At 54.0% G+C, this 15,293-nt stretch overlaps 1 protein-coding gene across 1 annotated transcript in view; it reads left to right on the top strand.

The window, feature by feature from the left end:
* The window catches only part of EPHB2 (EPH receptor B2), a 205,639-nt gene extending 192,917 nt beyond the window's left edge, over positions 1-12,722 (top strand). The window contains exons 10-16 of the mRNA XM_023219709.1: positions 3,340-3,462; positions 3,864-4,111; positions 5,096-5,311; positions 6,182-6,331; positions 7,554-7,747; positions 9,848-10,003; positions 10,872-12,722. Of these exons, the coding sequence (XP_023075477.1) occupies positions 3,340-3,462; positions 3,864-4,111; positions 5,096-5,311; positions 6,182-6,331; positions 7,554-7,747; positions 9,848-10,003; positions 10,872-10,980 (1,196 nt within the window). The 3' untranslated portion in view covers positions 10,981-12,722. The remainder of the gene's footprint in view (positions 1-3,339; positions 3,463-3,863; positions 4,112-5,095; positions 5,312-6,181; positions 6,332-7,553; positions 7,748-9,847; positions 10,004-10,871) is intronic.
* The last annotated feature ends 2,571 nt before the right edge of the window (positions 12,723-15,293 follow it).

Here is a 15,293-nt window from a genome sequence, read left to right as displayed (position 1 = left end):
TTGGGCACCCACTGTGTGCCAGGCCCTGGGATTCAGCATGAACAAGACAGACACAGATTCCGTCTTCCTGGGGAAGAGGGTAAACTAAGACCTCACGGGCAGCAGAGTGTTCCAGAAAGGAGTGGCAGGGGGCTGTGGGCATGCGTATCTGGGAACCCTGGTACAAGGTAGAAAAGCCAGAACAGACATCAAGGTCATAAGAGTGGGTGTGGATTCAGGATTGTGGGAACCTGAGGAGAGGGTACAGGTCTCCCCTGGAGCAATCCAGGCGGTCTTCACAGAGGGGATGGCATTTGATCTGGTCACAAAAAGAAAGAGGAGCGGGTACTCCAGGTAGAGAGCACAGCACGAACAAAAGCATGGAGGCAGGAAATAATGAAGTGTGTCTGAAACCCCTGGGTCAGTAAGTCCTGTGAGCTGGCATCTAGGGAGCAGGGAGCTGGAAGTGAGGCCAATCCATGGAGAGCTGGGTATGCCAGGCAGGGGCATGCACCTTTGTCCTGCAAGCAGCAGAGGCCCTCCTGACCAGTGCTGCTGGCCACAGCATGGCGATGGCATCCAGTTGCTTGGCAGTGGAGGTGACCAAGGAGGGTTTGGCTGCTGTGCTTCCCCTTACCTCCCAGAGTCAACCCATTCCTGTCCTCCATCCCCATCAGAAAGGGCCTCCCCTAGTCCAGTTGTCAAGAACCACAGGGCATATATTGAGTCTGAGCAAGCAAGAGAGCATCCCCAGGGAACCGACGCCCTGGCTCTGAGAAGGCTCATGGGGAAGGAGGTGGTCATGGCGGAATACTCCAGAAGGAGGCATGGACCAGATTCTGGTGTATGTCATCCAGGAGGCAGTGAACATGGTGATTAGGAGTACTGGCCCCAGGCTCAAGTCTGACAGACCCGGGTTCAAATCCTGGCTGTGCCATTTGTTAGCTGTGTGGCCTTGGCCAGATGACTTAGCCTCTCTGAGCCACAGTTTCCTTATGTGTGAAATGGGAATAATTGTCCTTTCTTCTAAGAGTTTTTGAGTGGAGGAAATAAGGCATATAAAGAGCCCGGCATGGCATTGGGCACAAAGGGCTCAGTAAGTGACAGCTGCTATTATGATTCTGTCTGTGTCATTTGGATTCTGCTCAGCCCTACAGACACTGAGTGTCTGCTGTGTGCAGAGCTTTATGTAGTTTGCCAGGGGAGGGAGAAATCAGAAGAAAAAAAGGGGGGGGGGCATTTTCTCCTCCCAAGCACTCAACAGTCTTGGGTGGTGGTTCTTAACCTCTTTGGGGGCCTCAGACTCCTGGGAGACTCTGCTGAAAGTTTTGGAGCCTATGGCCAGAAAAACAAATACATGTATAAAATTACTAAAAGTCCAGAGGTCAGGCCAGGCACAGTGGCTCATGCCTGTAATCCCAGCACTTTGGGAGGCCGAGGCTGGTGGATCACTTGAGGTCAGGAGTTGGAGACCAGCCTGGACAACATGGCAAAACCTATAAAACTCTATTAAAAATACAAAAAATAAGCTGGGTGTTGTGGCACATAGGTGTAATCCCAACTACTTGGGAGGTTAAGGTGGGAGGATGAGGATCGCTTGAATCCGGGAGGCGGAGGTTGCAGTGAGCTGAGATCGTGCCACTGCACTCCAGCCTGAGTGACAGAGAAAAAAAATTTTTTTAATTAAAAAAAATTCAGAGGTCTATACTCAAGGATGGATTTTTTGAGAACTTTTGTTTTTGACAATATTTATTTCCATAACTTTTGGACTTTCGAAGTAGCATGAATTACTTTTTGAATAGAAAAGGACAATCATAATAAATGAATCCCATCTCAGGAAGTTACCAGACCTCCTACTGCCCATACTTAGGACTGCTAAGTAGCTCACAGACCCAAATTAAGAAACCCTGACCTCAAGAGCTAAACAAATACCCACACAAATAATCCCAAATAAAGCTCACGTGTTATAGCAGCGGTTGGCAAATTTTTCGTAAGGGGACAGATAGTAAATGTTTTAGACCTTATGGATCTCCCTTGTAACTACCCAACTCTGCTGTCATAGCTTAATAACAGCCATAGGCAAAGGAATGAGCATGATTGTGTTCCAGTAAAACTTTATTTACAAAATAGGCTGTAAGCCAATTCGCCAACCCCTGTGTTACACACTCTAACGCCTAGATTCCTGGAATGCCTAAAATAGAGGCTGAGAGTGTCAACTCATATGTCCAAGGTCACACAGCTGAGCAGGGTTGATGGCCTCACGCACCAACCAGCCAAGCCTTATAGTGACCCAAGGATTTCAACTCCCAACTCCTAGAGCTCCTACCTCCAAAGTTGCAGCTCCTGGAGCGGCAGGAGAATGTGAGCAGGATGCTGGGGAAGCCAGAGGAGAGTTTGGGCTCTGGACCGGGAGGTCTGGGTGTTGGAAGACCAGCTGTCTGTCTGGGAGGGGGAAGATGGATGGGTCATCTTTCCCTTCTTTCAAAGCATTTTGCTGACTCAGTGCTGGCTGTTCAGAATTGGGTCTTTGACATCCAGGTTACCTTCTTCTCTTAGTGCATAAAAAAATAAGTGTGGGACAGAAGAGAGGGAGAGCAAATAATAACAAAAATAATAAAATTAAAATATGCATCAGATCAGGAATCAAATGCCCCATGTCTAGCCTCATGCTGATTACCAGAAAATCAGGGATCCAGAAGGGGTTAAGACTTGGCTAGTGGGGGACCTGGGAGGTGGCCCAGCAGCCTGTGGATACTCAGTCCCTGGTGAGTGGAGCAGCCCCAGGCTCTGGGGGCCCATTTGGGAGGGTGGGGCAGCTAGAAAGGGACCCTGGGGGAAGAGGAGGCTTGAATGAGGCCTGGAGTTAGGCCTGGAGAGACAAGGAGGAGCTCTCCATAGCAGAACTCCAAGGACAACATGGCCTATTGCCTGATCTTTCTGTATTTCAGTTCCAATTTGCTCCCTTCCTTTTTGCCCCCCTCTTCCTTTACTTTGCACCCCTTGATTCTCTATCACCTATCTTTCCATTTATCCTTCTGTGCCCACACCGGTAACAGACATTGCTTATCAGTTCTGCCAGCCTCGCTGCTCCAGAAAACCACTGCTGATCAATGAGAGTTGGAACAAGAGCTAAGACCTATCTGCCACCCCTACTGGTCTCTGTTCCCCTCACCTCCTACTCAGTTCACGCCCATCTGCTCAGTAAGACCCAGAGGGGTCAAGTGACCTGCAGGGAGTTGCCCAGTTCTTATGTGGGCCACATGGGAGTGGATTTCCCTCCACAGAGGGACTGGCTCCCGCTTTTCCTTTTGTGTGCATCTTGAGTCAATCCATATGACAGAGCCTGGTCTTGTCCCCCAGTGACCCCAGGCATGAAGATCTACATCGACCCTTTCACCTACGAGGACCCCAACGAGGCAGTGCGGGAATTTGCCAAGGAAATTGACATCTCCTGTGTCAAAATTGAGCAGGTGATCGGAGCAGGTAGGTGACTGGTACCTTCACATGTACTATGGCCTTAGCCATGGGTGGCGAGACCACCCCAATATGTACCCTTGGGACAGAAGGTAGGATGTGAGACAGGGGCCTCAAAGGACCCCCCCAAGGCCTGAAGGTTCAGAATGACCATGAAAGAAGGCCCTCAAAGGTCATCCAGTAAAATCACCTCACTGACAAAAGAGGAAACTGAGGCACAGGGCTGGGAGGTGGCTGGGACTTTTCTGGACCCCTGACATTCTTGAAGGGGTTTGGTGTCTGCAAGGATGAGTGGGCCATTGAGAAGAAAATGTACATGCAGGCCCTGTGAGTGGATGTGACAGGGAACAGGGAGGTGGCCCTTCCACCTGGCAAGTGACATCCTGCCTGTCTTGGTGTTTCTGTCTCAGGGGAGTTTGGCGAGGTCTGCAGTGGCCACCTGAAGCTGCCAGGCAAGAGAGAGATCTTTGTGGCCATCAAGACGCTCAAGTCAGGCTACACGGAGAAGCAGCGCCGGGACTTCCTGAGCGAAGCCTCCATCATGGGCCAGTTCGACCATCCCAACGTCATCCACCTGGAGGGTGTCGTGACCAAGAGCACACCTGTGATGATCATCACCGAGTTCATGGAGAATGGCTCCCTGGACTCCTTTCTCCGGGTAGGGGAAGCCAAGAGGGCCAGGGGCCCATGAGTGGGGCAGGAAAAGGAATGATGGACACAGCTTCAGACTCTCAGAGCCTGAAGCGGTCTTGGAAAAGCTCTAGGTCAGGAATGGCTTGTAACTGTCACTTTCCATTCCCTTACCCGTGGCAGGCACTGCTAATCAATCCCAGCACTCTCATCCACTAAGCCCAGAAGCAGTCTCAGAATTCTTCTCAGTATGGTTCCCCAGGAAGCCACAATCAGTTGATCAGAGTTGGCACACATCTCCAATCTGTTTCCATTCCTGCTCTTAGCTAGCCTTCTCATTGTGCACCGGAGAAAACGGGCTCAAAGAGAGGTTGGATTTGCCCAGAGTCACCCAGACGGTCAAGATGAGGCCTGGACTGGAATCAAGTGTCTTGACCTCTCATCCAGGGTTTTCACCAGATTTTGGAGTTCTCCAAAGCTCTATAGGCTGGTGGGAGGAGTTCAAGGCCAACAGAGGAAAATGTCAAGGTCTCCCAGGAGACCACAGTCAACCAACCAGACAAAGCGCCAGACTGGGCATCAGAAGCAGGCCATTGGATCAGCTGCTATTCAGTAAATATTTGTGAAGCACCTAACATGTGCCAGGCACCGTCCATGTACCTTCTTGTTTAAGCCAGAATAGCCCTGGGAGATGGGTGTGATTTAGGCCCATTTAACACACAGAAGAGGAAACTGAGACTCAGAGATGTTAGGTTACATGTCCAAGGTTGCACAGCCAAGAAGGAACAAAGCCAGAGTCAAACCAAGTGTGTCTGCTTCAAAGCCTGTGTTCTCACCACCACCCTGAAGTTGGCCTCTGATGGGCCTCTCCGGGGTCCCGGAGCATCTGAGTCCTTCCCCAAGGAGCCTAGAGCCAGGCTGGCAGCGCCTGCTCTGGTTTCCCATTGTGAGGATGATGCAGAGCCCTGATGCCTGTTCTATTCACTCTGTGTTTTCTCCACTTCTCCCACAGCAAAACGATGGGCAGTTCACAGTCATCCAGCTGGTGGGCATGCTTCGGGGCATCGCAGCCGGCATGAAGTACCTGGCAGACATGAACTATGTGCACCGTGACCTGGCTGCCCGCAACATCCTCGTCAACAGCAACCTGGTCTGCAAGGTGTCGGACTTTGGGCTCTCACGCTTTCTGGAGGACGATACCTCAGACCCCACCTACACCAGCGCCCTGGTAAGATGGAGGCAGGGAACACCGGAGTCCCAGAGCCAGAGAAGAGGGCCTGAGTGTCCGTCTCTCTCCCTGCAAGACAATTTCACTAACGCCCAGTTGGGCCAAGCACTGTCCTGGGCCCTGGAGACAGGGAGACAGGGAGACAGGAACCACAGCTCCTGCCCTCTTGCAACTCCCACACTGATGGGGAACAAGTGTGCAGAGCCATGTGGAGTGACAGGGCTGTAAGCCAGGACAGTCAGCCTTGGAGGCAGAGGAAGGCTTGCTAGAGAGGTTGATATCTGAGCTGAGAGCGGAAGGGCCCAGAAATGTTTGTCAGATGCCATGTTCTCATGGCAGAGTCCTGTGACTGGAATACAGGCTGTAGGGGCAGTGGTAGTGAGCAGTAGTGCTAGAGAGGTAGACAGGGCTAGACCTTGGAGCTCCTGGAATGCCCAGGTTCAGGCCTCTCTCCTGAAAGCAGCAGGGGTTGTTGAAGGTTTTAAACTGGAAGGACAAAGAGCCCAGAGACGGGTACAAGTAGGCAAGTCACTTCAGTACTGTGCTGTGTGAGACGTGCCTCCTTGATGGGGAGGCATAAGTCACAGCTGTGGGCTTGAGGGCAGCTGACAATTCTTTGGGAGCTCAGAAAGGCTTTTGGAGGGACTTGAGGGTGAGAAGGAGGTTTCCAGATGGCAGAGTGGTAAAAGGCACTTCATGCAGAGGGTGCAGCAGGTGCACATGCCCAGTGGTCTGAAGCTGCATGGTGAGTTTGGGGCACCATGAGGTGCCTCATGAGATCGGGGTATCACAGGGCACAGAGTGGGAGGATTAAGAGAAGAGGTCAGACAGGCCAGCCTCCCACCCATGAACCCTCATTCTGTCTCCCAGGGTGGAAAGATCCCCATCCGCTGGACAGCCCCGGAAGCCATCCAGTACCGGAAGTTCACCTCTGCCAGTGATGTGTGGAGCTATGGCATCGTCATGTGGGAGGTGATGTCCTATGGGGAGCGGCCCTACTGGGACATGACCAACCAGGACGTAAGTCTCCAAGGGGATGGGCAAGACCTCTCCGGTCCACCAGATGGGAGAGGGAAGATCAGGGCTCCTGGCCTTGAGCCAGTCTCCCGGAGTGTGGGACATAGGCTTCTGAGATCATGGGCCTGGCTCCCAGGGCAGCTGCCAGCCCGATGGTGGCTGATTCGAATGTCTGCACAAGACCCTGGGCTCTCCAGGGGGTAGGGAGTAGGAAAGGCCACTCATCCACACATCAGCGCATCTTCAGGATGCATGCACCTGTGGCCAGCCCCAAATGAGACCACATCTGCCCTTCAGGTGTTTACCACCTAACTGAGGGACAAGACGATTATTCAGGGAACCAGATGTTGTGATCAGCAGCTTTTAAGGTCAGGTGCTAAATCGGAGTAGCCCTGGAGGCACTGAGGCACCGGCAGCATGGGCAAGATCAGACAGGAGGTGATCGCAGGATAAGTGGGGTTCGAATGGTCACAGGATGTGGAGACTTGAGAGCTTCCAGTGGGAAAGAACAGCGTGTGCAAAGGCTGAGGTGGGCCAATGCGGGGTTGAACCCAAACCAGAGGGTTTCCATTAGCAAAAATGCAGACAGGAAGGACTCGAAGAAACTTCTTACACGAGGAGGGTGACCCACAGTCGAGCTGTGGAAGGTGAATCTGGCTGTGGTGGCAGGACAGGCTGAGAGGGGTGTTTGGGCGCATTTCCTTGACAGAGAAGCAGGTGGAGATGGTGGGAGGGGGCCCCGGCCAGGCTTGAGGCCATGGTGTGGGCCTGATGAAGGGGAGGTATCTCATACCTAGAGCTGTAAATGGCACTAAAATCAAGCATATGGCCACATGGGTCAAGCAAGGAGGCAGAGAGGGGAGGCCTTGGGGCCATGCAAGCCAAGAGGGGGCTCATAGATGGGAAAGAGGGAGGAGCTGGTGGAACCAGGCACAGGAGGGTCATCTTGGTGGACCCGGGGGAGAAGTTATCTCAGGGCTCTGGATTTCCCAAGATTGGCAGAGGGTGAGGCAGGAACCCAGCTGCCATGTCAAATTAAGGGTCTAGATGGTAGAAACCCAGGTCATCCCATCCCTGGGGCTGCCTCCAGGAGGTGAAAGTGGTTGGTTGCCACAGCAACTAAGTAGGTCAGACATGCAATGTACTGGGGGCAAGATGGGCCTGGCAGAGGGTAGATGTCCTCAGCCCATCCACCCAACCCCTCTCCACTCCTGCATTGTCCCAGGTAATCAATGCCATTGAGCAGGACTATCGGCTGCCGCCGCCCATGGACTGCCCAAGCGCCCTGCACCAACTCATGCTGGACTGTTGGCAGAAGGACCGCAACCACCGGCCCAAGTTCGGCCAAATTGTCAACACGCTAGACAAGATGATCCGCAATCCCAACAGCCTCAAAGCCATGGCACCCCTCTCCTCTGGGTAAGACCCCGTCCTGGCCCTGCCCCAGCCAGGCTCTGCCCTTCTTCCCCTCTCCCATCGCTTCTGCCGCCACTTCAGGCAGATGCTCTTCCTTACTGCAGCTTGGGATGGGAAAGAATAGGACTAGTGTTTGTTGGGTACCTGCCCTGCCTTAGGGGTGCAGGAGAGCAGAGGACACAGACTGCCCAGAGGAAGAAAAAGACACATACCCTGTGGGTGGCAGAGGAGGCATCTTTTAAAGCATGGTCAGAGAGACCAGGAAGAAAAATTACCAAAGGAAGGCCGGGCGAGGTGGCTCACGCCTGCAATCCCAGCACTTTGGGAGGCTGAAGTGGGCGGATCACCTGAGGACAGAAGTTCGAGACCAGCCTGGCCAACATGGTGAAACCCCTTCTCTACTAAAAAATACAAAAATTGGCCTAGCACGGTGGCTCACGCCTGTAATCCCAGTACTTTGGGAGGCTGAGGCAGGTGGATCATGAGGTCAGGAGATCGAGACCATCCCGGCTAACACTGTGAAACCTCATCTCTACTAAAAATACAAAAAAATTAGCCAGTCATGGTGGCACGCACCTGTAGTCCCAGCTACTCGGGAGGCTGAGGCAGGAGAATGGCGTGAACCCAGGAGGCGGAGCTTGCAGGGAGCCGAGATTGCGCCACTGCACTCCAGCCTGGGTGACAGAGCAAGACTCCATCTCAAAAAAAAAAAAAATTAGCTGGCCCTTGGTGGCGTGCACCTGTAATCCCAGCTACTCAGGAGACTGAGGCAGGAGAATCGCTTGAACCCAGGAGGCAGAGGTTGCCGTGAGCTGAGATCGTGCCATTGCACTCCAGCCTGAGCAGCAAGAGCGAAACTCCATCTAAAAAAAAAAAAAAATTACCAAAGGATCCAGAATCTTAGTTGGTGAATTGATATGCCTGTCACTAAGTTTCTACCCTCACACTCAAACCTGGACCCTCTAACTTCCATTTATATCCTCATCACACATATGCTCACACAGGTCCAGTCCTACATGCGCAGATGAACACACAATTAGGCACAAACACTCATGCCTATTCACAGACAGTCTCAGGCTCTCACACCTATACACATCCATAGGCACCTGCACACACACACACCCATTCAGAAGTTTGTACTCACCATACACCCATCTGTGCCCCTACACTGAGTCAGTGTCCCCATGCCCGAGAGACAGGCTCAGCCTGAGGGGTGTTCACTCGGGGACCTGGTGCCTCGCTTCTCCTCAAGGCTCAAACCTCCCAGGGCAGGCTCTGTGGGGCAGCAGCTCTCCTCTGCCTTCCTTGGGTGGCTGTCACAGGTCACACTGCTGCGCCTGCACACACTTACTCTACAAGACCCACACCCCCACAGGGTTTCAGAGGGGCGTCTGGCCAGGTATCCTTAGGATCTAGGGCTGGCTGTAGCCAGAGAGCACATTCTTATGTGCAGGAGACCATCATGCTTCCCTCTGCCTGTCTCTCCTCACCATGACCCTATGTCAGCCACCCCTAACTCTCCAGATCAAATCCCTCTGAGCTTTAAACCTCATGAGAGCCATTTCACTCCTTGCCAGCCAAGAAGTCATTCCCATTAGCACCACCAGCCTTAGCTGGGCTTTGGAAATACAGTCTCTGGACAGTCCAGAAGGTGAGCTTTCAATAGCACAAACCAGAGTGGGGAAGGATGGGGAATGGCACTGGGAGAGGAAACTGAACAACCAGCATAGTCAGTCTAGCTGAAATCCCTCCTGCTGAAAATAACCATGGAGCTGCATCTTCCCCTCCTCACTCCCGAGGTCCAGCCTCTCAGCCATCCCTGCAGTGCCTTCCCTAGACTTCCCAGTTGGCCCCAGCTTTGAGTTCTGCACACACACTTGCTCTCACATGCTCACATATACCTGCATGCATGTTTCCACAGGTTCAAACCCATGCCCGCACTCGTGCAGAAATACTCACGTACATACCCCTTCGCCTGTGTTCACGTTCACGTAAATGGATGCACACGTGCACATTCATGCATACGCAGCCTACAGGCGTATCCCTGCACGCTCCCTGCAAACAGGTGCCCTGACCATCTCTGTCACCCACCCCCAACCCCAGCATCAACCTGCCGCTGCTGGACCGCACGATCCCCGACTACACCAGCTTTAACACGGTGGACGAGTGGCTGGAGGCCATCAAGATGGGGCAGTACAAGGAGAGCTTCGCCAATGCTGGCTTCACCTCCTTTGATGTCGTGTCTCAGATGATGATGGAGTAAGTGCCCAGCCACCTCTGCTCATCACCTTGGCACCCCCTCTCCACCGGCCCCACCAGCCAAGTGGGGTGATCTGGAGGGTGAGGAATAGATCATGTCCCAATAGGGAAGCAGGGACCAAGGGGCAAGATGGCCAACTTCAGAGTCACCTGTGGACTGATACCCAGGTCTGCCTGCCACCTACAAGCTCTGTGACCTTGGTCAAATCATAGCACCTCCCTTAGCCTCCATTTTCTCACCTACGAACTGGGGATTGGTAGGAAGGTTGAAGGAGATATAAAGGAAGTGGGTGCTTATAAAATGCAAGCTGGCAGCCGGGCACAGTTGCTCACACCTGTAATCCTAGCTCTTTGGGAGTCCGAGGCGGGCAGATCACAAAGTCGGGAGTTCAAGACCAGCCTGACCAACATAGTGAAACCCCATCTCTACTAAAATGCAAAAAATTAGCCGGGCGTGGTGGCATGTGCCTGTAATGCCAGCTACTCAGGAGGCTGAAGCAGGGAAATGGCTTGAACCAGGGAGGTGGGGGTTGCAGTGAGCTGAGATCATGCCACTGCACTGCAGCCTGGGCGACAGAGTGAGACTCTGTCTCAAAAAAGAAAAAGAAAGAAAATGTAAGCTGGCTTCCCCTTCCCCATAGCAGGGAAGAGAAGGCCCCCTAGGAACCCTGATTCCTACTCAAGTGCTCTTCCACCTCACACTGTAGTCACTCCCTCCAGCTGTGGCTGCCTGCCCACTCCACACTCCACACTCCCCAGTACTCCTTGCTTTGCCGTCTTCCTCCCGGGGAAGCCCAGGCAGCTCTCTACCAGGCACAGGGCTCCTTCACCTGCACATTTCCCTAACACACGTGCTTCTCTCCCAAAGGGACATTCTCCGGGTTGGGGTCACTTTGGCTGGCCACCAGAAAAAAATCCTGAACAGCATCCAGGTGATGCGGGCGCAGATGAACCAGATTCAGTCTGTGGAGGTTTGACATTCACCTGCCTCGGCTCACCTCTTCCTCCAAGCCCCACCCCCTCTGCCCCACGCGCACCGGCCCTCCTGGTGCTTCATCCACTGCAGGGCCAGCCACCCGCCAGGAGGCCACGGGCCACGGGAAGAACCAAGCGGCACCAGCCACGAGACATCACCAAGAAAACATGCAACTCAAGCGACGGAAATAAAAAGGGAATGGGAAAAAAGAAAAGAGATCCTGGGAGGGGGCGGGAAATACAAGGAATATTTTTTAAAGAGGATTCTCATAAGGAAAGCAATGACTGTTCTTGCGGGGGGATAAAAAAGGGCTTGGGAGATTCATGCGATGTGTCCAATCGGACACCAAAAGCAGTTTCTCTCCAACTCCCTCTGGGAAGGTGACCTGGCCAGAGCCAAGAAACACTTTCAGAAAAACAAATGTGAAGGGAAGAGACGGGGGCCACTCTTGGCTCCTGTCCCTGCTGCTCCTCTAGGCCTCAGTCAACAACCAAGTGCCTGGAGGACAGGACAGATGGACAGGCAGCCACCCCAGGAACCCCTCTGGGAAAATTATTCCCACCACCACTGGGCAAACAGAAGAATTTTTCTGTCTTTGGCGAATATTTTAGAAACTCCAATGAAAGACACTGTTTCTCCTGTCGGCTCATGGGGCTGAAAGGGGCTTTTGTCCTTCTGGGTCAGGGAGAATGCGGGGACGCCAGAAAGGTCAGCCTTCCTGAGGATGGCTGCCCCCGGGTCTGCAGCTCCAGGTACTATCACGCGCACAGCCCGGCGGCCCGACCCACCTGGTGCCCACTCCCGCCAGCCCCCGCCTCAAGGACTGATACTGCAGTGACTGCCGTCAGCTCCAACTGCCGCTGAGAAGGGTTGATCCTGCATCTGGGTTTGTTTACAGCAATTTGTGGACTCGGGGGTATTTTGGTCAGGGTGGTTTTGGTTTAGGGCATTTGTTTGTTGGGTTTTTTTTTTTTTTTTAATGACAATGAAGTGACACTTTGACATTTCCTACCTTTTGAGGACTTGATCCTTCTCCAGGAAGAAGGTGCTTTCTGCTTACTGACTTAGGCAATACACCAAGGGCAAGATTTTATATGCACATTTCTGGATTTTTTATACCGTTTTCATTGACACTCTTCCCTCCTCCTACCTGCCACCAGGCCTCACCAAAGCCAACTGCCACAGGGCCATGTGGGCCATTCAGAGACTGGAGTGAGATTTGGGTGTGGAGGGGGAGGCGCCAAGGTGGAGGAGCCTTCCACTCCAGGACTGCTGATGGAAGTGACAGACTGAGGAGGAAGTGGGCTCTGAGGCTGCAGGACTGGAAGTCCTTGCCCACTTCCCACTCTCCTGCCCCGATCGATCTAGTACTTCCCAGGCAAATAGGCCCCTTTGAGGCTCCTGAGTGCCCTCAGACGGCCAAAACCCAGTTTTGCCTCTGGGAGCCTAAACCAGGCTGCATGGGAGGCCGGGACCTGGATCATTCACTGTGATACCCTGCCCTCCAGAGGGTGCGCTCAGAGACGCGGGCAAGCATGCTCCTTCCCTTCCCCGGAGAGAAAGTGTGTGATTTCTCTCCCACCTCCTTCCCCCAACCAGACCTTTGCTGGGCCTAAAGGTCTTGGCCATGGGGAAGCCCTCAGCCAGGGATCTGGCCACAGACTCCCTCCTGTGAGCCAACGCAGACACCCAAGCAGAGCAATCAGTTAGTGCATTGAATGGAAATAAACACTTTAGTTATAACGTGACCCCTGTTCTCTGTAAGTTCTGAGGGAGACCCTGGCACCCTTGGGAGACATGTGACCCAGGTTGCTCTTCTAAGCCCTTCCTCCCTCAGGCTTCCAGAAAGCCCAGGGCAGAGAAAACATACGGAGAACGACAGCTCCACGTGGCCTTTCTGGCCCTGGCTCGTCAAAAGCACAGGCAACAAAGGAAGTGAGTTGGAAGTGGCTCAGAACTCTTCGATGCCCTGGGTATCAGGGTGAGCCCCTGCAGGCACATAAGGAGCAAAGAATTGACGAGGGTGTACTTGGAAGAGGGTCCGGGTGTCAGGTGAACTGTGACAGTGGGAATATGAGGGTCTTAGAGTGCTCATGGACCCCCAGGCAGAGCCGTGGGTATGATCACCTTATCCAGGCCAACTCTGGTTTTCTCTGTGCAAATGAGCTCCTGCTCACATTAAAATCAGCATTCTCCACGTGGCAGGAGGAGGCAGGGACATGATGCGCCATGGATATCAGGTCTGGCTGAGAAAGGGGAGCCAGGGAGACCACCTCTCAGGACCTTTCCCAGATCCGAGGAGATGGCCAGTGAGAAAGATTTGGGCCACAGGCAGCCAGCTAGAAGCGCCACGGTCAGAGTGAACATCCAGCACAACCCAGCCCGTCGTCTGTCACTCACCTGTTCCGGGAGCCTGAGCTGCAAAGGGAAGGAAGGGATTAGAGGAGTGGGCCCCCCATGGGGACAGCAGGCCGAGCCACAGGGATAGCATTGGCAGGTTTCCCACAAACTGGCCGGCAGTGGCCCACTGGCCTTCACTTTGTGCCCCAAAGGTGCCCCGCGCGGGTGGCAGCTGTCTCGGCACACAAGGTCACCTTCTGGCGGGAGCTGCCCTGATGCTCTTTAGATTAGTTCTGTCTCCCCAGCCCACCCCCCAACTGCTCTGGGGCCCCACATGGGGCTGGCAGTCGGTGCTTCCCGTCAGATGGCTTCCTGTCCTAAGCCGCTGGGCTGGTGACCACTAGCCAGCATGTGTGCACCTCCACCCTCCAGGGCCAAGGTCCTTAGTGGCCATGGCCCCCTGCACGCCTGCTTCCCAGAGCACAGGTGCTACCAGACCTCTGTGTCTCCGCTTCAGGGTAACAAACAGATGTCACTGTGACTGTCCCAGGGGTACAGACGCTGCTCACATCTCTTCCACCCCCCCCCCCCCCCCCCCCCCCCCTACTGGGGCAGTCGCCCCGCCCCAACCTCTTGCTTGCTGCTCAGTGGGGAGTGGCAGGCCATGCTGCCAAGCGCCTTCCACTTAACACCACCCGTTCGCCCAGGCACACAGCTCTGAGCCACCCGCTGCCTGGTTACTAATCCTTTCCTGGCTCAACCTCCCCAAGTGCCAGCCCCTGCCTGCCCAGCAGTGTTAGGGGAGTTTCCGGCTGCTCTGCACACAGTTGGTACTGCAGGAAAGAAAGCTGCCTTGTAAACACAGGCCAGGGCACCGTGGAAATGGGGACCAGCTGCTCTGGGAGGGTACGGCTAGCAGAGCCGTGCAGGGCCAGGCTGGGTAGGAGAGAGCCATGCTACCCACCCCCACCCCTACTACTGCGAAGCCCCCAGAATGGGTCATTGTTGGTGCTCAGCAGTCCTCTCCCTGGGGGATGATTTCACAATATCAACTGGGAAGACTCGGGCAGACCAATCAGAACAGATGATGGCCTGAGTGCTGGACCAGAGGCCTCAGAGCAGGGATCTGGGTGGCGGGGCAGTGGGAGACACGTAAGGGACTCAGGGCTGTGGCTGTTTACTAACCAGCAGTACCTGTTACTCAGATAGCATCAGCTGAACTTCCCCCAGCATTTCTAGTTGGTCCCCACCCTGCCACCATCTAGGGGCTTCTCTGCCACCACCTTGTGAGCAGTCGCTAGCCTCACACTCCTCTCCCATCAGGGGCTCATCTCCAGAAGGCTGGGAGCTTCCACCCTGCCCAGTTAATCCTCCTGCCTGGCTGAAGCACAGGAAGGACCCAGGACCCAGACCACCACCCACCCCAGGGCTGGGCCCTGGGCCACACGTGGCTCGCTCCAGGGCCCCTGTTGTCTGAAGATGATGCCGAAGGCTGGAAGACTGTTGCTGGGGAAGATAACGTAAATGCATTCAAAAGACAGGGTACCACATGATGCTAGGGAAAGTGCAACCCCACCCCAGGGTAGCAGCCTGCTCCTGTCACTAGGGATGTGGATCTGGGGAGACAGTTCCCCTCACTGAGCCATCTGTAAAATGAGAGCATTGGACTGGGTGAGGCAGGCTGTGCAAAACACTTGCACACCTTAGTCCCATGAGGAAGGAGTATTCCCCCTGCATATTTGTGGGGGGAAACAGGCTCAGAGGGATGAAGTACTTTGCTTAGGATAACACAGCCAGGAATGAGCAGAGCAAGGCCATGAGCTTTGGTTTTTCTGTTTCCGATGCCTCCTCTACCATGCTCAATTAGATGACAAGAAACAGTTGGTGTCTGATGCTGGCCAGTAGGAGAAGAGAAAAGTCAAGTGGGCTGGGGCTGTCAGGGAGGGCTTCATGGAGGAGGCTGTCTTGAAAATG

The sequence above is a fragment of the Piliocolobus tephrosceles genome, chromosome 1 (assembly GCF_002776525.5).
Source record: "Piliocolobus tephrosceles isolate RC106 chromosome 1, ASM277652v3, whole genome shotgun sequence".
Lineage (NCBI taxonomy): Eukaryota > Metazoa > Chordata > Mammalia > Primates > Cercopithecidae > Piliocolobus > Piliocolobus tephrosceles.
This window is presented reverse-complemented; position numbering and strand designations above follow the sequence as displayed.